General features: G+C 45.3%; 1 protein-coding gene across 9 annotated transcripts in view; it reads right to left on the bottom strand.

The window, feature by feature from the left end:
- MRTFB (myocardin related transcription factor B) overlaps positions 1–24,058 on the bottom strand; it is a 450,704-nt gene that overhangs the window by 55,501 nt on the left and 371,145 nt on the right. For all 9 annotated transcript variants that reach the window (XM_088474235.1, XM_088474234.1, XM_088474237.1 and 6 more), the window contains 5 exons: positions 23,739–23,804; positions 17,253–17,308; positions 16,895–16,970; positions 13,530–13,691; positions 6,762–6,934 (listed from right to left, as the gene is read on the bottom strand). In XM_088474235.1, coding sequence (XP_088330361.1) covers positions 6,762–6,934; positions 13,530–13,691; positions 16,895–16,970; positions 17,253–17,308; positions 23,739–23,804 — 533 coding nt within the window. The remainder of the gene's footprint in view (positions 1–6,761; positions 6,935–13,529; positions 13,692–16,894; positions 16,971–17,252; positions 17,309–23,738; positions 23,805–24,058) is intronic.

Here is a 24,058-nt window from a genome sequence, read left to right as displayed (position 1 = left end):
AAAGTTTGCTTTGAAGCAGGCCAACCCTTTTTACAGAAGCCATAGAGGACAACAAAGCGTCCGACTTCCTAAACAAAGAAGTGCGGTCAACATAAGTCCTTAAGGCCCGCACAACATCCAAAGAGGACTCACCCACGGAAAGACCCGGTGAGTTAAAGGCCGGAACAACTATTTCCTCGTTAACATGAAACTGGGAAACAACTTTGGGAAGAAACTCGGGCCGAGTGCGGAGCACTGCCCTGTTCCCATGAAAAACCAAGAAAGGGGGTCTACAAGAAAGAGCCCCTAACTCAGAAACACGTCTGGCTGAAGCAACGGCCAGAAGGAAAACAGTCTTAGCTGTTAGCCATTTAATATCCACTGAGCCCAGTGGTTCAAACGGCGGTCCTTGGAGAGCCCTCAGGACCACAGCCAAATCCCAAGGCGCCACAGGTGGAACAAAGGGCGGCTGAATACGGAGAACACCTTGCATAAAGGTGCGCACATCCGGGATTGTAGCAATCCTACGGTGAAACCAGACAGATAGGGCCGAAACCTGTACCTTCAAAGAAGCAAGGCGAAGCCCATGATCTAGTCCCGCTTGCAGGAAGGCGAGAATCCGAGACAGACGAAACTCCCGCGGTGCATAACCTCTCGGTCGACACCACTGGAAGAACGTATGCCACACGCGATGGTATATCCTCGCGGAAGACGGTTTCCGAGCTCGTAACATGGTACGCACCACAGAGCTGGAAAACCCCCAGGACCTCAGCATGGCCGTCTCAACAGCCACGCCGCCAAAGACAGCCGAGTCAGGTCCGGGTGAAGACAAGGACCCTGAGACAGAAGGTCCGGTCGTAGCGGCAACCGCAGAGGACTGTCCACGGACAGACCCTGAAGGTCTGAGAACCAGTGCCGTCTGGGCCACGCGGGAGCTATCAACAGGAGCGTCCCTCCTTCCTGTTTGAATTTCCGGATTACCCGTGGAAGAAGGGAGACCGGAGGGAACAGGTATGCGAACCTGAACGTCCACCGGACGGACAGAGCATCCACCAGAGACGCCCCTTCGTCTCTTGTGCGAGACCCGTACACCGGCAACTTGTTGTTGTGCCGGGACACCATGAGGTCGATTTCTGGAAGACCCCACCTGTCCACCAGTAGTTGAAAAACGTCCGGGTGCAGGGACCATTCCCCTGGATGAACGTCCTGGCGACTTAGAAAGTCCGCCTCCCAATTTAGCACTCCCGGGATGAAGACCGCTGATATGGCCGGAAGATTGCGCTCCGCCCAAACCAGGATCCGAGAGACCTCTACGAGAGCCGCCCGACTGCGAGTTCCTCCTTGCCTGTTTATGTAGGCCACGGTGGTAGCATTGTCCGACTGGACCTGCACCGGGTGACCCTGGAGAAACCGCTGTGCCTGCAGGAGAGCATTGAAGACCGCACGGAGTTCCAAGATATTTATTGGAAGCTCCGCTTCTGTCGGTGTCCACCTGCCCTGGAACAAGTGTGGACCCGAAACTGCTCCCCAGCCCCGAAGACTGGCGTCCGTTGTCAACAGGACCCAATTTGGAACCCAGAACGGACGTCCCTTGTTGAGGTGGGTCGTCTTTAACCACCACGCAAGGGACAGGCGAACCTCCGGGGTGAGCACAATCGTCTGGAACTTCAGAGACTGAGGCAGCCCGTTCCACTTGGACAGGATCAGGTGCTGCAGAGGTCTGGAGTGAAACTGGGCGTATTCCACCATGTCGAACACCGACACCATGGAGCCCAGTAACCTCATCGCCGAGTGTAAGGACACCCGGCGGCTGTGCAGACAACTGCGCACCCTTGACTGTAAAGCAGAGATCTTGTCCTCCGTCACGAAGATCCTTTGCTGTCCCGAGTCCAATAAGGCTCCAAGATGCAGAATCCTCCGAGACGGGATTAGAGTGGACTTCTGCCAGTTGATTAGCCAGCCATGCCGTTGCAGCAGTGCAATGGTCAGGTCCAAGTGGTGTAACAGGAGCTCTGGAGATCCTGCCACCAATAACAGGTCGTCCAAGTACGGCAACATGCGGACTCCTTGCAGCCGCAGAGAAGCCGCCATGACCGCCATAGCGTCCTGTATGTCCAATGACACCATGTAGTCCCCAGGTTCCAGCGCCAGAATGATGGACCGTAGGGTCTCCATCCGAAACTCCGGGACCCGCAAAGACTTGTTGAGTGCTTTGAGGTTGAGAATCGGACGATATGACCCATTGGGTTTCTGTACCAAAAATAGATTTGAATAGAAACCCTGGCCCCTCTGGGAGAATGGAACAGGCACTATAACTCCAGCCTGGAGCATAGTGTGCAATACCTTCCGCAGCTCCGTAGCCTTGTTCCGGTCTGATGGTAGACCCGTGGTGAAGAATCGAGCCGGGGGTCTGTGCCGGAAGGAGAGGGCGTACCCGTGAGAGACCACCTCCAGAACCCAAGTGTCTGTCGTAGTGAACGACCAACACCGGGAGAACTGCAGCAGGCGGCCTCCCACCCTGGGATCCCCCAAGGGGAGACCCGGACCGTCAGGCCGCAGGCTTGTCATCTGGCTTGGGGGCCGGACGTCTGGTACTCCATGCCTGTTTCCGGGGCTTGACCGATTTCTTAGGGCCAGCCTGTCGAGGAAACGACTGTGGTTTGGGCCTGCCCTGGGCCCTAGATGACCGAAAGGACGATGGTCCAGAACCAGAAGGAGCAGCGGCCGACGGGAGACAAGCAGATTTGGCTGCCGCCAGCGTGGCCACAATCTTATCCAGATCCGGACCGAAGAGAACTTCTCCGGTAAACGGCAACGCTTCCAGACCTTTCTTGGATCTGCGTCCGCCTTCCAGGATCGCAGCCACAAGGTGCGACGAGCAGCTACCGCTGCTGAAGAAATTCTAGACACCAGAGTACTAATGTCTAGAGCCGCCTCGTTGATGTAGGTGGCCGAATCACGGAGATTGCCAATCAACTCCGCCTGTTCGGCCGGACAGTCGGATTCAAAAGAAGCCTCTAATGAATCCGCCCAGCGCTCCATCGCTCTGGCAACCCAGCAAATGGCCATAGCCGGCCGTGCTGCCCCCCCTGCAAGGGAATAAGCGGACTTCAGGCAGATTTCTACCTTGCGGTCCGTAGCATCCTTAAGGGAGGACATGGATGGCATCGGCAATGTGGCACTACGGACAAGACGGGTCACGTGAGAATCCACCTGTGGAGGGGATTCACACTTAGCAAAATAATTATCCGCGAACGGATAAGCCACCGCCAGGCGTCTCTGCGGCTGGTATCTTTTGCCAGGTTGTTTCCACGCCTCCTCTAAATGGTCCACCAACTGACCCGAAAGAAGAAAGACTGTGGCATCGCCCTTCACATCTTTGAAAAAGGCATACTTAGATTTAGCCGCTGGGGGAACTTCGTCCTCAATCACCAAGGCTGTGCGGACCGCCCGAATAAGTCCAGGAATATATACTTTGGACTTAGCATCAGCGTCCTTAGTATGGAAAGGTTCCTGATCGTAAGGATCCAGAATCTCCCCATCATCAGACGTCCCTTCGTCATCCTCATAAGGAGCGGACAGAGACGCCACCGGCCTTTTATGAGGCCGCATCACAGACTCCCCTTGCAACACATCCGACAAGTGCTGTACAGAACTCGTCAGGGAGTTAACCCACGCTGGCTCCTGAGAACCCGGGAGCGGGGAAATAGGGAGACTGTGGGGTACCACCAATTGTCGTGGGAACCCCTGCATGGGTGACGACACCACAGACTGCTGGGACAAACCCATCGGAGTAAACGCGGGCTGCGGAGCTAACTGGCCCACTAAAGCTGTTAACGCCTGAGCGAAACAAGCCCAGGGCGGCTCCTGTACTGGTGCTGTAACCGTAATAGGCCGCGCCATGGACAAACACTGCCGGCAAAGGCCCTCCGCGCTACCCTCCCCCTCCGCTAACGGTACTTTGCACGTGGTACACTGTAGCCGGAGGGGAAAATCACTTTCAGACATGATGGCACCACGTATGTGACCTCTCTCACCAATTAAGTATTAAATAGGCGAGAGACCACCCTGCAGCACCGCACCGCAAGGGCTTTAGCAGAAAGAACAGGGACAGTAATAAAGCTGACAGTTTAGAGAAGAAAAGTTACAGGCAGCGCTAGCACAGTCACATACAATGCAGAGAAATAACAATTCCTGCACTAACAGCGCTGATCACTCAACTACACAGACACAGGGCCTGGTAGGACACAGCGCTGCATACACAGACCTGAGCCACAGCGGAGGAGAGGTATGCGGGGGGACCCAGACCACGATGCTTCCTTCCAGACTTCCAGCAGCGTTCACCATGCGTTGCAGAGAAGATGGCCGCCGAGGAGCAGAGAGAAGCTGGCCTGGGGGAGGAGCGCTGACACAGGACCAGTCAGCACAGTGCAGAGAGGGCTGTGTGCAGCGGGGGAGGCGCCGGCTGTGAGACAGGGAAGGCGCGCTCCCCTGGCATGCATTTAACCCCTGGGACGCCGCAGCGCTACCGCTCTGCTGCGGTCCGCTGTCCCAGGGGGTAGTGGAAGCGCAGGTTGGTCGCCTGGCTCCACGCTGCAGCCAGTCCCCAGGGAGCCCCCTGCCTGGGGACTTAGGACCATGTGATCAGCGGGGACCCACCGCGGGACCCCGCTGCTTACCTCTGTCCCCCTTGAATCCGGCCATGGTCCGGAGCATCTGGGGTCACCGCTAGCTGTGACCCCAGACGCCCACCAGCATCCCCGGATCAGTACCGGCGTTCTGGTACCGGCGGGGTGTAGGGAAGACAGCATGGACGTCAGGACTGACTGTCCATGCTGTTCATCCAGATGTGCAGCCACAGCTGCATGAAGAAAAAGCTTCAGGGGCTCTTCTAGCCCCCACTCCAACAGGTGCACCCGACTCCGGCCGGGCACCAAACTAAACTGAGGTGCCTTGGCCCGGGGGCGGGGTATAGGAGGGGGACCTAGTGCATCCTGGGAGGCTGAAAGCTTAACTCTATGGTGCCCTGCGACTGACGTCACACCTATACCCCAAGGTATCCTGTGGATACCCTATGGACCCTGAAGTAGAAAGGCGAAATTTTTTCGCCTAGTACATTGCAATGAGGCGGAAAGACTTTCAAATTGAATATGGGGTAAAAGCAAAACAGGCGAAAATGACGTAATCGGCGAAAAAGTATTGTGGATCCGGACTTTTCGTCTCAAATTGAATACGGGCCTTAGTTGCAATATCTTGCCACATTCTAATACATAGATATACTCTGTGAAAGGAACGCCATTTCCCTTTAAGGTAGGCAATGTTGTAATGCCTATTACACAGACACAGTGATAGGTGCTGGTAAAACAGAATAGGTTGACAAATAACAGACATTATAAATGAGCAGAGTTGTGGCACTTATGACGTCTTTAATCCTGAAAGTAATAAAAAGGTTCCATCTTTCCAGGGAAAAATCAAAGTCAGTTGTTTATTAAGTTATGAATGGTAAGCTTCCGCTTTCAATCAATGCTCTGTTCTGGAACTCTTTGTGTATCCTTATAAGTATTGGTATTTGGATTTGTATACGTATTAATGTGTCTGGAGTTTTTCTTGCACTATGCCTCTGCGATATCGGAACATTAATAGCTGTGCACTTGTACTCTAAACTGGAGACTGGGAAGCATCTGCAAGCTCAGAGGAGTCCTTTCAAAAGGGGAAACTACTACAGTGACCAGCAGTTTATTTAGGATAAATTATATCAATGGCTGATTGAGTGTACCTGTATACACACACACACATATATATATATATATATATATTTTTTTTTTAAATATATATGCGCGTGTACCTGTATACACACACACACACACACACACGATATATATATATATACACACACACACACACATATATATATATATATATATATATATATATATATACACACACACATATAGGACTGCACGGTATCTTACCAATCGCATTAATTCTTCTCAACACTTTATGTAGAGACTAACAAATAAAAAATGAAATGACAGAAGCCGATTGGCTGCATTGGTTCCACTTAATCTCTATAATAACATATTTTAGAAGGAGCCTAAAATCTATACAATATAAACAATGCAGTAAATGCTTTGATATCCACCAGCAGTTCATACTCATTATCAGAACTGTCCCACAGAACCCTAAATATTCTGGGCAGATATAAAATGCGTTCTTCATGTACACCTATTAGCCAACCATGTGTATAAAACCGATGACTGTGTGGAATGAAGAAAAGCAGAGATGCAGGGTCAGCAAATCTTCTGGCAGACAGTCCGTTGCGATTTCATGACAGCAAATAGCAGGTTGATGGTTTCTAAAGGGTAGGGCTTTAAGAGCACCCAAAAACAGGACACACCCCTCACTAACCTTCTAAGGTAATAGTATCTCTCATTGGACACATATTAGTGCCATGCTATTTGATGCATAACGTTATTATTTTGATAAGACGATTTTTCATTATATTTTTATAAAACTTTTTACTCCTGGTTATTATTTAAGGAGTTTTGTTTTGATATGATTATATCTACATATGTTTATGTCTCATATGTATTAACCCTGTTGTGATACATGGAATCATGGAATATTGTTTTATTATGTGGTAATGTATGCTCTCTCAGTCAATAAAATTATTATTAAAAAAAAAATGCACACTTTGTCTTCTTTACATAACTCACCATCACACTAACAACCTCCCAGTACTAACATTACACATAACAGAAGTTACATTGTAGGCATTGTACCTGAATGTTAGTGTTGGATATGGGAGAAACTGACTCGCTGGGTTTGACCTCTGCAGGAGAAGCTGCTGACCCTTGAGATTCTTGGCTTGCTGGCTGATCTGGTGACAGAGCATCACTGCTGTCTTCATCAAACGAGAAAGCATCAGTGTTTTCGGGGTAGTCTGACTGACCAACTGTGAGAGGGCACAATACAGTCATTAATCAATATCAAATACAGCAGAATTGCTTTTGCTAGTGAGATACTTAAAAAATACTACGATCAGTATGAATTATTACTAGTACGCCTATTTAAAATGCACGGCTGACATACAGATGTGTCCTCATACATCTAGCCTCCTTGCGCGTTAAGCAGCCCTTCTAGTCGCGCCATGCCGTGACTCGGTAGCGCTGAGCGTATTTTTGTGCGACTTTTTACCTTCAAATATGTCTTATTCACACAGTGATGCGAATAACACAAGCAGCTTATGCCGATTAAAATGATATGCAGAATGCCTATGTTCTCTGTGTGTCTGCGGGTGTATCTGCATGCGAAACGCTAAGTTACATTGTTACAGCCGCTGACACTAACGTAGCATTTCACATGCAGATACACCCTCAGACGCACAGAGAACATAGGCATGTGGCATATCATTCGCATCACTGTGTGAATAAGACACATTTGAAGATAAAAAGATGCACAAAAGACGCACAGCGCTACCGAGGCACACTGAGCTCCCGCGTTATGTGTGGCACGATTTGTAGCGCATGGAGGATATATGTATGTGGACACATCTGTAATGCATAGCCCTGTACATTGAGGAGATAAGTATGCAAATAAATGATGATCATGTGACTTATTTAGAGCAGATTTAAAGGCATGTTCCAACCCTTGAGCAACCAGGGGTTGATGAGTAAAGTCCAATTGCTTCCACACTCTACTGACAGTTGGCCAGGTTGGTCTGTGTATTAACAGCGTAAATCTTGGACCCAATGCAATAAATGTATTACTTGGCCCTTTTCAATTTTTATGCATGGTAGCACACAGCAGTTAAAATATGAGATATGGTAAGAACTTACCCTTGTTATCTCTATTTTTACGAAGTCCATAGGGTTCCACAGGATACCTTGGGGTATAGGCGATGCGGCAGCAGCATCGGGCACCACAGAGTTAAAACTTTAGCCTCCCAGGATGCACTGGGGTCCCTCCTCTATACTCCGCCCCCCAGCCAAGGCCATCAGTTTTGTAACAAGCCATTGGCCGGAGGAGGAGAACAAAGAGAGAGAGAAGAAAGTCTGGAACACAGAAAAATCACATTCTCACTAATAGGAGACGGAAAAAACGGAGACCAGATTAAAGCCCATCTGCAGTACAGGTGCGACAGGGCGGGAGTCCTGTGGAAACCTATGGACTTCGTAGAAATAGAGATAACAAGGGTAAGTTCTTACCATATCTCTTATTTTCTACTGCAGGGTCCATAGGGTATCCACAGGATACCTTGGGGATGTCCCAAAGCAGTATCCTTTTAAGGGAGGGGACGCTCCTGTGCTGGAAGGAGAATCTGCCGCCCAAAGGAAGCATCCTGAGAGGCGAAGGCATGAAATGCATAATACCTGACTAAGGTATGGACAGAAGACCACGTGGCTGCCTTGCAAAGCTGAACAGCTGAGGCACCACGGCGAACTGCCCACGAAGGACCCACAGACCGAGTAGAGTGAGGATTAAGAGAGGTTGAATCAATCCTGCCAAAAGTTTAGTGGCAGGTCAACCTTTCTTATGGAAACTATAGAGGACAAAAAAAAAAGGAGTCAGATTTCATAAAGGAACTGGTACGATCAACATAAAACCTTAGAGCACGTACCACATCCAAAGAGGCCTCACCAGCAGAGAGAACTGGGGAATTAAAGGCCGGTACTAGGATTTCCTAATTAAATGTGGAAACTAGATACCAACTTAGGTAGAAAACCAGGGCGAGTGCGAAGCCCCGCCCTGTCTATGAAAAATCAGAAAAGGAGGACTTGAGAGAACCCCCAAATCTGACACCCTTCTGGCCGAAGTAATGGACAGAAGAAACAGTCTTAGCTGTAAGCCATTTGAAAGCCACTGAGCACAGAGGTTTCAATGGCGGTCCTTGGAGAGCCCTCAGGACCACAGCCAAATCTCAAGGAGCCATTGGCGGGACGAAGGGAGGCTGAATACGAAGTACACCCTGCATAAAAGGTGTGGACATTAGGAAGTGTAGATGTAACAAGACTGACAGGGCAGAAAGTTGCACCTTCAGTGAAGCAAGGCGAAGACCGTGATCTAAGTCCATTTGTAGGAAAGCCAAAACCCTGGATATCCTAAGGACCTGAGGATCAGAACCTCTAGGACGACACCATTCAAAGAAATATGCCTCACCCGGTGGTAAATCCCTGCAGAAGAAGGTTTCCGAGCTATGAGCATGATGTTAACAGCGCTAGAAAAACCCCTGAACCTTAAGAGGGCTGACTTAACAGCCATGTGGTCAAAGCCAGATGACCTAGGTCTGGGTGCTGGAAAGGACCCTGAGACAACAGGTCCGGATGCAGAGGCAACAATATCGGGGTGTCGACTGAGAGACCCCGAAGATCTGAGAACCAGTGCCGCCTGGCCCACGCTGGAGCTATGAGGAGAAGCGTGTCACCTTCTTGCTTGAATTTGCAAATAATTCGAGGAAGAAGGGAAAAACGGAGGGAACAGATACGCAAACCTGAAGGTCCACCTGACCAACAGAGCGTCCACCAGAAGAGCCCCTCCGTCTTTTGTGATTGAACCGTACACAGGCAGCTTGTTGTTGTGTCGGGAGGACATGAGGTCTATTTCTGAAAAAGCGCCATTAGTTCACCAGTTGGTGAAATACTTCCCGGAGAAGAGACCATTCCACTGGATGCGCGTCTTGACGGCTGAGAAAGTCTGCATCCCAGTTGAGGCCTCCTGGCATGAACATTGCCGAATTATGGCAGGGAGGTTGGCCTCTGCCCAAGCTAGAATGCGGGACACTTCTGTCAGAACTGCCCGACTTCGGTTTCCTCCTGGGCGGTCTATGTAAGCCACCGTGATGGCGTTGTCTGACTGTACCTGCACGGACCGTCCGTGGAGGACATGTGTTACCTGCTTGAGAATTTTGAATACTGGCCGAAGTTCCAAGAGATTTATTGGAAATGCAGATTCAGTTGGTGTCCACCGTCCCTGAACGAAGTGTGGACCCGTCACTGCTTCCCAGCCCTGGAGACTGGCGCCCATCATTAGAAGGACCCAGTCCGTAATTGACAAGGGGGGCACCCTGTTTGGGTGAGCAGTTAGTAGCCACCAGGCTAGAGACAGACGGACCTCTGGGGAAAGCACAATTGTCTGTGTTCTTAACCGATTGGGCAACCCATTCTATCTGTTGAGGATTAGCTGCTGCAGAGGTCTGGAGTGGAACTGGGTATATTCCACCATGTTGAACATCGACACCATGGAGCCCAGTAACCGCATTGCTGAGTGCACAGACACTTGTCGGCTGCAAAGGCAACTTCTGTAATGCAGAGATATTGTCCTTTGTCACAAAGATCCCCTGGTGTTGAAAGACTAACAGGGCTCCGAAATGGAGCATCCTCAGTGAGGGACCCAGGGAGGACTTCTCTCAGTTTATCAGCTAGCCATAATTGTGCAGCACAGATATTGGTAGGTGCAGATGGCGCTGAAGGATTTCTGGAGACCCTGCTAACAACAGGAGGTAGTCCAGATAGGACAACAGGCGGACCCCCTGCATTTGAAGGTGGGCTGCCATAACTGCCATGAGCTTGGTAAATACTCGAGGCGCAGTGGCCAGAGTAAAAGGGCAGTGCCTGAAACAGGAAATGGCAGCTTAGCATCGCAAACCTGAGGAATTGCTGTTGCGCCAAGATAATAGGTATATGAAGGTAGGCTTCATAAATGTCCAGAGACACCATGAAATCCCTAGGTCCAATTGCCAATATAATGGAACGGAGAGTCTGTATCCTGAACCGAAGAACCTCAAAGACTTGTTTAGGCACCTGAGGTTTTGGCCGGTAAAACCCATTGGGTTTGTGTACCAGAAAGAGAATCGAGTAATATCCCGATCCCTGTTGGGATAACGGAACAGGCACTATAACTCCAGCCCGGAGCATAGAGTGCAGCTTTTCTGGCGTTCCATGGCCTTGACGGATGGAAGACCTGTAGTGAAAAACCGTCTCGGAGGTCTTCGCCGAAACGACAGGGCGTACCCCAGAGAGACCACTTCTCTGACCCAAGTGTCCACAGTAGTCAGATACCAGTACTAGGCCAACTGAAGAAGCCGGCCTCCCACTTTGGGGTCCCCCAAGGGGAGGCCTTAGGCTGAAGGCTTATCGTCCAATCTGGGAGTAGGACGTCTTGTGCTCTAAGCCTGCTTGTTTGGCTTGGCAGATTTTCTGGTTGTTGACTGCCGAGGAAAGGACTGCACTTTGGACTTACCCTGGGCCCCAGAGGCCCGAAAGGACGAAGCACCAGACCCTGATGGGATCAGAGCAGATGGCAGACACGCGGACTTAGCTGCTGCTAGAGTCGCCACAATGTTGTCCAAATCAGAGCCAAAAAGGACCTGTGCATTAAAGGGCAAGCATTCCAAACCCTCTTCGGAATCTGCATCCGCTTTCCAAAAGCGCAACCATAGGGTGCGGCGAACTGCCACGGCTGGCAAGGAGATTCTGGAAACGGCTGCCTCATTAATATGTGGCTGAGTCTCTGGGATTGCCTACCAACTTCGCCAGTTCAGGCGACGAGTCAGAGTCCAGAGACAATTACAAGTTATCAGCCCAGCGCTCCATGGCTGTGGTCACCTAGCACACAGCCATAGCCGGTCTGGACGCCCCTCCAGCAAGGGAATAACTGGATTTTAGGCATATTTCAACCTAATGATCCGTGGCATGCTTGAAGGAGGCATGGAGGGCCTGGTAACGTAGTACTCCACACTAGGCGTGTGACATGAGAATCCACCTGCGGAGGAGTCTCCCACTTGGGAAAAATAATTAATCGCCAAGGGGTTTTAGTTTTGGCCACGGGGGGGTCGCCATCTTCAATAACCAAGACCGCACGGACTGCCCGTATAAGGCTATTAGTACACTACAAGTGGTACACTTTAGCAGTAGGGGAAAATCACGTTCACTCTCAGACATGATGAGTGTAACGGAGTGTATGTGACTTTCCTCACAAATAAATACATTTATAGTGAGGCAATGACGACCCTGCAGCAACACACCGGAAGGGATTTAGCAGAGGAAAAACAGGGATAGAAAATATGGCTGACAGTCAGAAGTGAAAGTACAGGCAGACAGCGCTAGCATTAAGTCACATACAATGTAGAAATAACTTCCTGCACTACCAGCGCTGAGATCGACTACACAGACACAGAGCCTGGTAGGAAACAGCGCAGCATACACTGACCTTAACGTTGCTCGAAGGAGAGGTATGCAGGGGGACCTGGACCACACAGCCACCAGCAGCAGCGTCCAGCAGCGCTTGCACATTATTCATAAAATGGCCGCGGAGGAGCAGAGAGGAAGCGGCACCGGTGGAGGAACGCTGAACACAGCCCGCCAGACCGCTGTGGAGAGGCACTGTGCAGCGGGGGAGGCGCCGGCTGTAAACAGGGAAGGCGCGCTCCCCTGGCAAGCATTTAACCCCAAGGAAGCCGGACGTTTTCCGCTCAGTTACGGCCCGCTGTCCCTGGGGCTTGTGGAAGCGCAGGTTAATATCTGGCTCCACTCGCAAGCCAGTCCCCAGGGAGCCCCCTGCCTGGGGACTTAGGACTTTGCTTCCGGCGGGTACCCTCCGCGGGACCCGCCGTTTACCTGGTCCCCTTAGATCCGGCCACAGTCCGGGTGGTCCGGGGTCACCGCTAGGAGCGACAGCATGGACGTCTGTACTGCTCTAGATGTGCAGCCACAGCTGCTTTTGGAAGCCTTCAGGGGCTGTAACAGCCCCACTCTGCTACATGTGCTCCGACTCCTGGCCGGGCACCGATAAAAACTGATGGCCTTGGCTGGGGGGCGGGGTATAGAGGAGGGACCCCAGTGCATCCTGGGAGGCTAAAGTTTTAACTCTGTGGTGCCCGATGCTGCTGCCGCATCGCCTATACCCCAAGGTATCCTGTGGATACCCTATGGACTCTGCAGTAGAAAAATAGTTACTGACTGAGTATTTATTTAGTACGGTGTACAGAACTTCATAGCACACTTTGGTATCAAATTTGTACAGTATTCTTAGGCCACTGGTCATATTCCAACCACCCATGGCAGTTACACTGTAGTTCCATGATGGAATACTTTCCAAATCAGTTGGGTCATAAGAATTTGAACAAATGCCTTTCTGCCTTTAGAAAATAAACCTAGAAAAGCAAAACTGATTTATAAAAGGTGACAACCAGGCACCAGAAGATTATTCAAAACCAGGTTTATAGGTACTTGATTAAGAGATCCTGATATTTTTAATATTCGAAATACATCATTGCGTAAAAAAAATTCTTAAAGCGGGCATTTAACTATTTGTTCTCAAATATTTTACCCCTTACCCTAATAAACTGAAGAGCAGCACTGATGCAGTGCAGTTCCCATCTAGAACAGTATGGAATTTATCTGTTAGAGTTATTTCACATGCACAGCAAGGAGAGTAAGAGAGCCCACATCTCAGCCCCCCCTGTTCCAGGAACAGATCTTAGGTTTATATACAGCATTCCCCAATATGAGATTATTTTCTCACTCTTTAGACAAATTTTTGTTATTACATGCCTTTAATAGCTTCTTTAACACTTGAATCGACTGGAAGTATGTTCTTTTCAATCAATTCGAGTGGTCCGGGTCTCTGAGCAATCTTTTCATTGAGATCATCTGCCAGACGAGCCCTCTTTAATTTCATCTGAGTTGCCTGCAGGGATGGCTCAGCAAGTGTCTCTGCAAATAGAGATAGATATGGTTATCCCTTTAACTACTTATTATTACAACGGAAGTGAGTCTCAGTAGTTTGCAGTCTGTAAAGCCAGGTACTTTAAATAGACAGTCTCTACTTATTTCGTAATACATTATTTCACTCTATATTAACAACAATTTCCTTTGTTCTCAACTTCTGTGTAAACAGTTTTCACATTCTCTTCTGAGAGGGGAAAAGTCAGACAAGTGATTGATTGTCCTGCACTGTAAGTGATAGGAGAGAGAGAGTTAATGTCACTATACTTGGGAGTAGATGTAACACCAGGAGAGAAACTATAATAATATCAGGCCATGGTCTCCTGTATAAGCATAAGCATTTCTTCCATAATGTAGAGCAGGTGTAGGACACATGTGGCGCTCCAGATGCTGTAGAACTACACATCACAGCAGGCTCTGACACAGTTTTAGCACGTCCTAATAGCAAAACAGTGGCCGGACATGCCAGAGACGTTCCCTACCCGATCTAGAGTATCTAAAATCTATCTAAAATACATTTAAAATACTTCTGTATTTAATGGTTAGCATGGACTTTGGGAGATGGCATTAAGTGACCATATCAATGTCTGTAATACAATTGCTGACCCCAGCAAATACTACTTTTCTTTCTGGTTTTTAGAACTTTCTAAATCACTGTATTCCAGAGAAGAGACTCAATAGGGGGGGATTCCAATAGCCGTGGGGTTTACCCCGCGACTAATTGCTGGCAAAAGAAAACCTGCGGCGCGGGAAAAGGCTATTTAATTAAATAGCCTTTTCCAGCACCGAAAAATCGGGATTCCCCCAAGCAAACCCGATAGTGTTTTTTTCTGCAAACTTTTCAGTCCAACTTCAGGTACTCGCACGCGGGGTAATCTCCACTAATTGAATAGCTCCAGTGCGGCAATTAGCCACGGACACCCCCTATGTATGCAACAGATTGGGGATATACTGCTTACAGTGAATATTTGCTTGCTTTAGATTTTATGTATCAAAGCTTGATGGGAGATAAAATTGTGAAGTATATATATATATATATATATATATATATATATATATCTCTATCTATCTATATCTATATCACCAACCAATCAGCTTCTAACTTTGCAGGCTGTGTTTAAGAAATGATAGTTTGGAGCTGATTGGTTGGTGATATATATTTCACAATTTTATCTCACATCAAGCTTTGATAGATATGCCCCTAAGAAAGAAAGGAGACTTACAGTACCAAACCTTCTAAACAGGTAACAAGTGGAAGTGTTACCCATAAATCTCCCTCAAAATCTCCTTCTTACACCATTATGAGGTCTGTGGAGAATCGCCTCCAGCAGCCATTGTGGATTTGTGGGTATGCCTAATAATGATCAGACTGTCCTTGATCAGACTATGCTATCATTATCAAAAAGTATGAGGCTGTACCTTATACTGGTCAATGTCAGTTTACGTCTAATTAGCCAGTCCTGTCACATTTCTTTGGAAAACATGCACCCGCCACATGAATATCTCTCTGTATGGAGCTTCATCTTTCTTACGTAATAATTGTGCCTTATTACCACACTTGCCGTGTGATAACAACACATGAGACCTGACGATCCAGTTTACACTTGCTCAGTTAGTTCATGTCCTCTGACAATAGAATCATTTTAGCAGGAAGACTGAAAGCTATAAATGTAACTGGAGTAATTACAGTATGAATAGGTTGCACAGAATAATAACACGCGTATGATGAAATCTGCATCTCACAAACATTTACTATTATACTTATGCTGGAGGGATATATAAACAATATATACTTTTCCACACAGTTACCTGTAAAACAGTTTTCATGTGTACCTCAATGTTTTTTTTATAATGTGATTAATATTTTATTCTATACAAGGGCCCAGCAGTGGTTATAGTAAAAAAAACTATAATAATATCATCATTTTAAAACTACCTAAAAAATGATACCTACCATCTGCACCCACACATACAAATACATAGACTGCTGCCTATAGTGCATGCTGACTGTGTATCGTTAATCCTATAAAGTGTTCGCATTAGACAATCAGCCATGTAGTGACTCATCAGAAGAACAAGGTTTTCCCAAAATGTCTTAATCTCATTATTTCTATACACACGCTGAAACCAAAAACACCATCTGTACAATCCAAAATTGAAGGAACATGGGGGTGCAAGTCTCAAACATTAAACAGCAAATGCAAAAAACAGAGGCATTGCTTAGATTCCAGTCCTGTAGCAGAATGGGCAGAGTACAGATGTGTCCTCTCCTCATACACTATTGCTGTAGCAGCACCAAATAGTCGTCCTTGGCACACCAGGTCCCGTGCAACTCGGCTTGCACTGATCGTCTTGAGTCTTTCGCCAGAAAATGCATCTTTAGTCGCAATCGGATGCGACAAACTCCGGGGCGCATGCGTGTAAACTAGAAGTGTAAGAAGCACAAATATGCTGATCTCTGTATGTGCAGAGATCAGCTGCAGCAGGGGAGACTAATGATCAGTCCCCCCTGCCCCACACTCTGCAATAAGGTGAGGGGGCTAGGGGGGTGGGTTATGCCCCACTAAACCTTTATTTGACCTGGGGTGGTGTGGGATATTAAAAAAAAAAAAAAATTAATGTACATTGAAACATATGGGGGGAGGCGGGGCACTAGATAGTGGGGGCCCATTGTCACTAGGAGTGAGGGTGGGGGCTCTACCATGGGGATATATTACCACTAGGGGGTGATAATGCTGGGGGTCTTTTTCAATTGGGGGGGGCGATATCTGGTGGTAGGTGATTTTACAATGAGAGTCTATGAAAACCAAGGGGTGCAAAACACCAACTAGTTATGTTGGGTTTTTTTTGTTTTTTTTTTAAATAAAATATTGAAAAATTCAAACTTTATTAAATAAAAACAACGACATCTTCTGGGCGGTTTTTGGTTGTCAGTTAAGTATCATCTTTGCTCAATGGTTTGTTCACAGGTAAGATATGGAACACCCTAAAAAGCCTTCCCCCTTTAATAAGTGAGTGAATAGTTTATACACTTTACTTACCACCTAGTGCACTTCAGTAATATTCTCATCACTAATTTATACATTGCTGTACATTAGAAGGCAACCTCCCCTAGAAGAAATTTCTATTTTGTAACTTTTTATAAGATACACATAATATAGGAGAATTTTGCCCTAAAAAGAGAAGATTACCTTCTAAAATGTGCATCCTTACTAGCTCAGATCGTTCCGGTCGGCTGCGTATCTTGTGCTTGAGGAAATTTTCAGTCTGTATTTAGGGGAAGACAAAAAGTAATTCAGACAATGCACAAAAATGACTTTCTATATGTGTGTGTATGACTGTTGTGCTATCCTTAGGTCCTAAGATGCAAAATTGCTGAGTACTGGGTTTTCGTTTAACCAGTTGTGTATTTCACATAATATTTTTGCCATGCTCTTTATATCGTTTTGTTTAGTACTTTCACACTTGATCTGTGGTTTTGTCTGTTTGTTTTTTTTTGTAGATATCATAATCTTTTATTCCCCCAACATATTATGAGTTCATACTCACCCTGGCACGCTCCAAGCTTTTTATCTGCTCATGAAATGCAGCAGGGCTTTTTAAGGCTGGAAAGTAAAGAAGACCATGTTAATTATGGCATTGAACATATGAATTATATTAGAGGGTTTGTATATATGTTAAAAGTAAATATATAAGACACTGGGATATTATATTTACATAATTATCTTAATGACACCTGTATTTTACACTATACCCAATTATACTTTCCCTAGTAGTGCTTGGTAATGCTGCCATTAGAGCACCAGATGTAAGATTTCAATACAGTCCCCTTAATCTCTTTTACAAAGTGCTCCAGGGTCCAAAAGGTACAATCTCAATCACTAGGCTATATCCGAAATTGCCTTCAGACAGAATTTCTTCCGGGAAAGTAATGTAAATGCACTTCACTTTTTATTCTTAGACTTGGTTTACATATTGTTGTCTACGTCATGGTGCTGGATTGCATTCTGGTATCTATTGTGTATTTCTGTCCGTGACATTCCTTTATCCCCCATTAGGGTGCACAAACTAAACCCACGTACTCAATACACTTCTATTGTCCTGAAGAAGATGATATATGTATAAGTATGATAGGTCACCTCCAGGATATCTTAAAATGATCATACATATTGCATGCCAGTAGAAGAAAAAACAGTTATTTGCATGGGTCTCAGCTTATTATTTAGAGCACTTCAAAAGTATGAAATGTATACATAGTTATACCAGGAGAGATAGGTGCCCTTATCACATCAGCAGGGCCTAAATATGATTATATCTGTGGTGTCACTGTAGAATTATAGTACATGACTAATATAGTAGCACCCGGATATGATTACGCCTACCAGCAGTGCCCTCTTACACATGCCACCATCATTTCTCTCACTACAACTGGGACTAGTAAGCCGGCCAGGTTCTTACGCTTTACTGCTGCTTTGTTTGAGAATGCCATCACACCGCAGATAGCGGCACAGTCTATAACCCCTCTCTCAGTAGTTAGAGAGAATATCGGTCACATCACATATCAATGCAATAATTACACAGATCAGCAGGGCTCAGGGACACTTAGAAAACCTAAAGAACCAGTTCATCCAGTTAATTTTTCACATTACGTAAGATGTATTGCTATTACAGATGGGAGGAGGGGTTGAATACACCTAGGACATAACTCCAAAAATTAAACTGTGACTATGATAATCAATGTCAAGTTGTCTAACCAAGTACATGTATCCATGTCTACAGCTGAGTACACACTTGTCCAATGCTCTGGGGATCCAACTTCTGACCACATTGATACAATCCTACTGGAGACCTAGATCGCAGATACAACACCCAAATCTATGTGTACACACCTTTCCAATTTTGCTGCAGATCTCCAATCTGCATCTGCTGAAAGGATTGTATCACTGTACACTCTCTTCCAATCTTTGGCAGACAGGCTGCCACCGAAGGCATGAGAGATAATTCAGAAGAACAATTGGATAAAGCAGTCGCTGGGGCACACACACTTCTATATAGGTCGGGTGATTGGCGATCCGGTATCCTGATTTTTCAGCAAGTTTAAAAATCTTTGGACAAGACCAGATGACTGGGATTGGATGTAAATAGATGTACAGTAAGTGTACACTCTTTACCAATGTCTGCCAACTGGTAGGTTGGAGGTGGTACTGGATGAGGATCGGACAAGTGTGTACCCAGTTTAAACAATGGACATGTAATGATAAACAATTACCGAGTACAACTAATAATTTCTGCCAATCTATTCAAAGTACTACCTAACCTGAATCAATTTATATCAAGCTGCTGTTTATGCAATTAATGGTTTATATTACTTACTGGTATATGTAATAATTGCTTCAGTTACTGTAAATGTAACAAAATTAAGTAGACCTTTGAATCCGGGGCACCCCTGAGGTACTCTCACCACAGGTTGCAAACCTATGTTCTAAACTGAAAATCTTAAATATTTTTAATGCTGTTATGTTATTGGAACCTTTAATTATGTTTAAATTTGTTGTTTTAGTCACTGACAGACATTATTATGAAGGATTAAATTCAAACTACGCACTTTACTGTCTGTTACCTCTATGTGGTTCGAGGAAAAGGTATGCAGTCACATTGTCGACACAAAGAATGTCAACAGCATAATACTAACATGGTCTGAATGTCGACACTGACATAATGTTGACGTTCTATTTTAGGGATAGGTTTACATTGAAAATCCTATTGTTGGCACTCTAACTGTCGACATCACAATGTCAACAAAATATACCAACTTGAAGAATATGATGCTAGTTGCTTGTCGCAAAGCCATTACAACTAATTTAATTGCCTACACCAAATGTACAGTAGGCTGCATTTGGTTTACACGCAATGGAAGCAGACATTTGGAGATCTGAAACAATATTTAGCGTATCAATGCACTAGGCAACTGGTGAGATCAATGAGGCTAGATAAGCTGAATATTGATTAGGCCCACAAATAGCTGCTTCCACTGAGTGCAGGTGGCAGTGGAGAAAACCTACCAGAACTCAAAACACTCTGAGTCCATAAATTAAATTTAAAAGCAAATCAATAATGCAGCTTCCTGCGCTATTTGACAAGACGCCGTACATATGCCATGGTCAGGGAAGGCTGTCCTTTCTTCTCTTGAGAGTGTGTCATCAATGAGGGGCACATGGGTTTTTCTGCCATCTAGTGTCTACTCCACTAACTTCTATCATATGGGCATGTGCCTATTTCTCACCAGCAGCAAAATAAAAATCCCTGGTATTATATTTCAGAACACATCTAGTTGAAAAGGGGCCCGTGCCAAATAGTGGCATGTGCTTTTTTCCCACTGTAACAACATGCTACCTGTACAAACAGAGCCGACACTACTACTCACCTGAAACACTGAGTGACTGACTCAACTTGTCATTTTCAAAAATGGGAGCGTGTTGCTTGGCTATAATGTACTGTCTGCGCTAGTAAGCAGCAGCAGTGGTGGGCGTTCAACATCGTAAAAGGGGTAAACCAGGGGTCTTCAACCTTTGGCCCTCCAGCTGCTGTGGTACTACACATCCCAGCATGCCCTGCCACCGTTCTGATATAACAGCATGCTAAAACTGTGGCAGGGCATCCTGGGATATGTAGTTCCACAGCAGCTGGAGGGCCAAAGGTTTAAGACCCATGGGGTAAAGAGACGTCATTTAGGGCCCCTCTAGAGTTTGTGATGGCCCTGTGCATAAAAAGCCTGCTCCGACAGGATTGAGGAGACACACACAGTACAGATATGCTCTTCTAGACTCCACCAAGGTAGGCTCTTTTTATACTGGTAGCATGCCGCTGACAGGGAAATAGGATTGATCGTATACAGGTAAATATTTAGCATTTTATATTTTGCTTGTGTAATTCTAAAAAAAAACTGAAAATTGGTTTAGATTTGGGTGGAATTAGTCTTTAACTAACATATTATAGGTGATGTTTTCAAACCCATAGCTAATATCAGTAAGGTTGTGCAGTGTGTTTAGGAGGAGGAGCCAATGAGTGAGTGGTTTTACATATTACGATTTTCCCGGTGGAATGTGTACACTGTTTTGCATTCCGTTCATGTGTTTTAAAGGTCACAAATTAGATATTCACAGAAGTGGTTTAGTCATGAAGGTAGAGTTGAATGTCTAGACATCTCAGAACAAAGCCCTATTATTGATTCAGATGAACACCACTAATTCCTCTCTGTCTGCTCCAACACAAAAGTCCTAATGGAATGTCCTGTTATTTTATTCTTTTTACAATGCAATCAATTTACTTTCATTTCCCAAAATACAGAATGAATAAGACATTAAGACAATACAAAAATGTTTTGACATTCAGCTTTCTTCAGCCTGGTTTCAATCAAACGCTTAAAATTATTTAGACTATTTAAAATGTTTCCACTGCACTGTAAATTGCCATTATTGTAATGTAAATGGTCAATAAAATAAATTAGACTTTATCAGGGTGCAATTTACTATAATTAAAGAAAGATGGATCAAAATTAAGATGTTAATGTAGAACACCCAAACAATATTATTTTTGAAGGTCTTTTATTAATTTATTATTGTTATTTGAAAATTATATGGAATATGGTCAGAGCTTGTTTAAGATAATAATATCAAGCACTACACAAGTACTATTATAAAATAGAATTTTCTATAATTAATTAGCAGCTTCATAGAAACTTGTTAATCTTATCGCCTGATCTCAGCCTACATATCTACACCAGGTGAATAGAGGAGAAAAATATATACAATAAAGACACAGTCATGTTGGTGGGGGAAAGGGTCAGCTTTATTTAATTATTTATTGAAAGGAGGGCAAAGGTATAGTGACAAAGAAAAAATGGCCCTACACTAAGTATCGACATCTTGCCAAATATTCCAATAAAATGTGTAGATGTGAGCCATCTGCCAAACCATCACCATCAATTTACGGCTTAGATGGGGCCAACTGCCAGCCCATTACCAACAACTCACAGCTTAGATGGAGGTCAACTGCCAGGCCATCACCAACAATTTAATGGGGGCCAACTGCCAGCCCATCGCCAAAAACACAATGCCTAGATGGGGCCAACTGCCCATTACCAACAACTCAATTATGTTTATTCAGACCTGCTAAGAATATGCATAACTGAACCCTCATAGGCGGAGGGATCAAATGAGATCGATAATAACATGATCAGTGATATGTAAAAAAGGGGACCTAGACTGCAGGGATCTGGCATTTTGACTGCACTTTAGTAAGAGGCACAATCTAGGAAAGTCCAACACATTTTTATACTGTAGTGCAGCTATGGGTTGATTTTTGGGACGTAGGTCCCCTGGATTGCTTTGGTTCTGCTGCTTCAGGGCATCGCATTATAAACACATTTTTCCTTTCTTGCACTTTTAGCACCTCTATTGTTTGTTTAATATATATGTATTATTTTTACATCTTTATTTTTCACTATATGCAGCAGCAGCTGCTCTTATCTATCCAACACCTTTTTACACTTCACCTTTTTCTTAGAGTGATGCCCTGGGATGGCTCAGCTGGTCTTGTTTGGGGGTGTCCTGCACTCTGGATTTCAACCCCAGTATGTTAGGGACCTACCCTCAGAGGTTACCTGGGCACGGCGGGTAGATCCATAACCATGGCAATGATTATGCCAAAACCTCTAATTATTTATTGCAAAATGTATTATATTATATATAATTGGTAATGTTGGAGTTGTGCACCTGTATTGCTCTTTTTGTTTTTGCAACATTATCAGTGATGTTCCCACTACTACAGTTGCGTGTCTTATCCTGTCCACACATGGCCGAGCTCATTGCCAAAGGTCCAGTATCCGATTTATCCAAAAAATGCCTGCATGCCTGCACTATAGGCCAATACGAGTCTAATAATTATCTTATTTCATATGAAAACCAAAGTACGAAATTAAAAATACCAACACCTGTTTTATATGCATAAAAAACAGAACTGTGCTGTACCACCAATACAATGGTGGTTACTTGTATATAAATCAAGAATTGTGTTATCAAGCTTACAGTAAAGTGGGTGGAGGTTAGTCTACTTTTGTAGAAGTTCAGGAGAGCTCCCTGAAATCAGAAGTCTGACATATATTCTGGGCCCAGTAGGTAAGTATGGCTAAAATACAAGTGAATAGGTGTGGCACTTAATACTGAACTGACTAGTGAGCTTTCATAGCAGAGCTCCTGTCCTAAGTCAGAATGTTCAGGCGTATGTCCCGCTTACCAGGCAGAACAGCTTGCCATGGGTGAGCGTGACAATGCAGCAGTGATTTCTGGGGAAGAGAGGAATGTTGGGGGCAGCCTAACTCTTGAAAAGTGCTAAACACACCCATGTAGGACATAACATGAGTCCAACATTACCGAGATGAATGCAACAAGGCCCCCTTGCTCGGGTAGTTTCCCAATTCACAGAAGAGAAATATTAGGACATCAATAAAAATGAGTTGCATAATTACAATCTTTTAATTTGGCTGCAAACATTTGCTGGTATAACATCTTATACTTGAAGTTGAAATAGGACTGCACAGATTGTTAGTGGCGTTGATAAGGAAGGTTACAACCTACCCCCTCCCAAATGTCCCGATTTTGGTGGCTCGCTCTATGATAGCAGACTTCAAAGTGATGGGACATATGCAAAAATGTGTGGAGTATCATCCAAAAGCAGATTTTTTTTTAGAGACGATCTGGGAAGGATTTTGATGCTTTGGGGCTGGACTTTATCCCAATTGTGCATCTCTCAATGTTGGGAGGTATGAAAACTGTCAAAAGGCAGCAACAGTGTGTCTCTCAGGTTTCAAGAGACAATTAAAGGAATTGAAGCTTCATTTAGTTTATTAGGTGTTATTTCAGTGCATTATAGTACCCAGTATAAAACAAGTTCTTGTTTTTCTCAATCAATTATGTGCAGGAGATTACAGTTTTCGAATACTGAATTTGTAGAGTACACTATTCCTGGGTGACTTACGTGGCATGATTCCCTGGTCTACAAGTTGTTCTCTTGTTCGCCTTTGTTGCAGACGCAATTGAAGCACTGAAAGAGAGAGGAGGAGACGTGGTTAGCAATAAGCTGACTCACACTTGCCAGTCATTAAGTAATGGGTCACGTCATGTGGATAGACAATATCATGCCCAATAAATGTATTTTAAAACTGTAGATTAAACAGCATAATTGCTGTAGCCCTTACATTGGAAATACATTCTTGTTCCTTTACGTCACACCTGCATTTTACAAGTAGAGGAAAATGATTAGGAGGGCTGTAATGTTTCTGAACATAAGAAGCTTGG

The sequence above is a fragment of the Taudactylus pleione genome, unplaced genomic scaffold (assembly GCF_031769625.1).
Source record: "Taudactylus pleione unplaced genomic scaffold, aTauple2 ptg000149l, whole genome shotgun sequence".
Classification (NCBI taxonomy): domain Eukaryota; kingdom Metazoa; phylum Chordata; class Amphibia; order Anura; family Myobatrachidae; genus Taudactylus; species Taudactylus pleione.
Note: the sequence above shows the minus strand (reverse complement) of the source record. Positions and strands in the feature narration are given on the sequence as shown.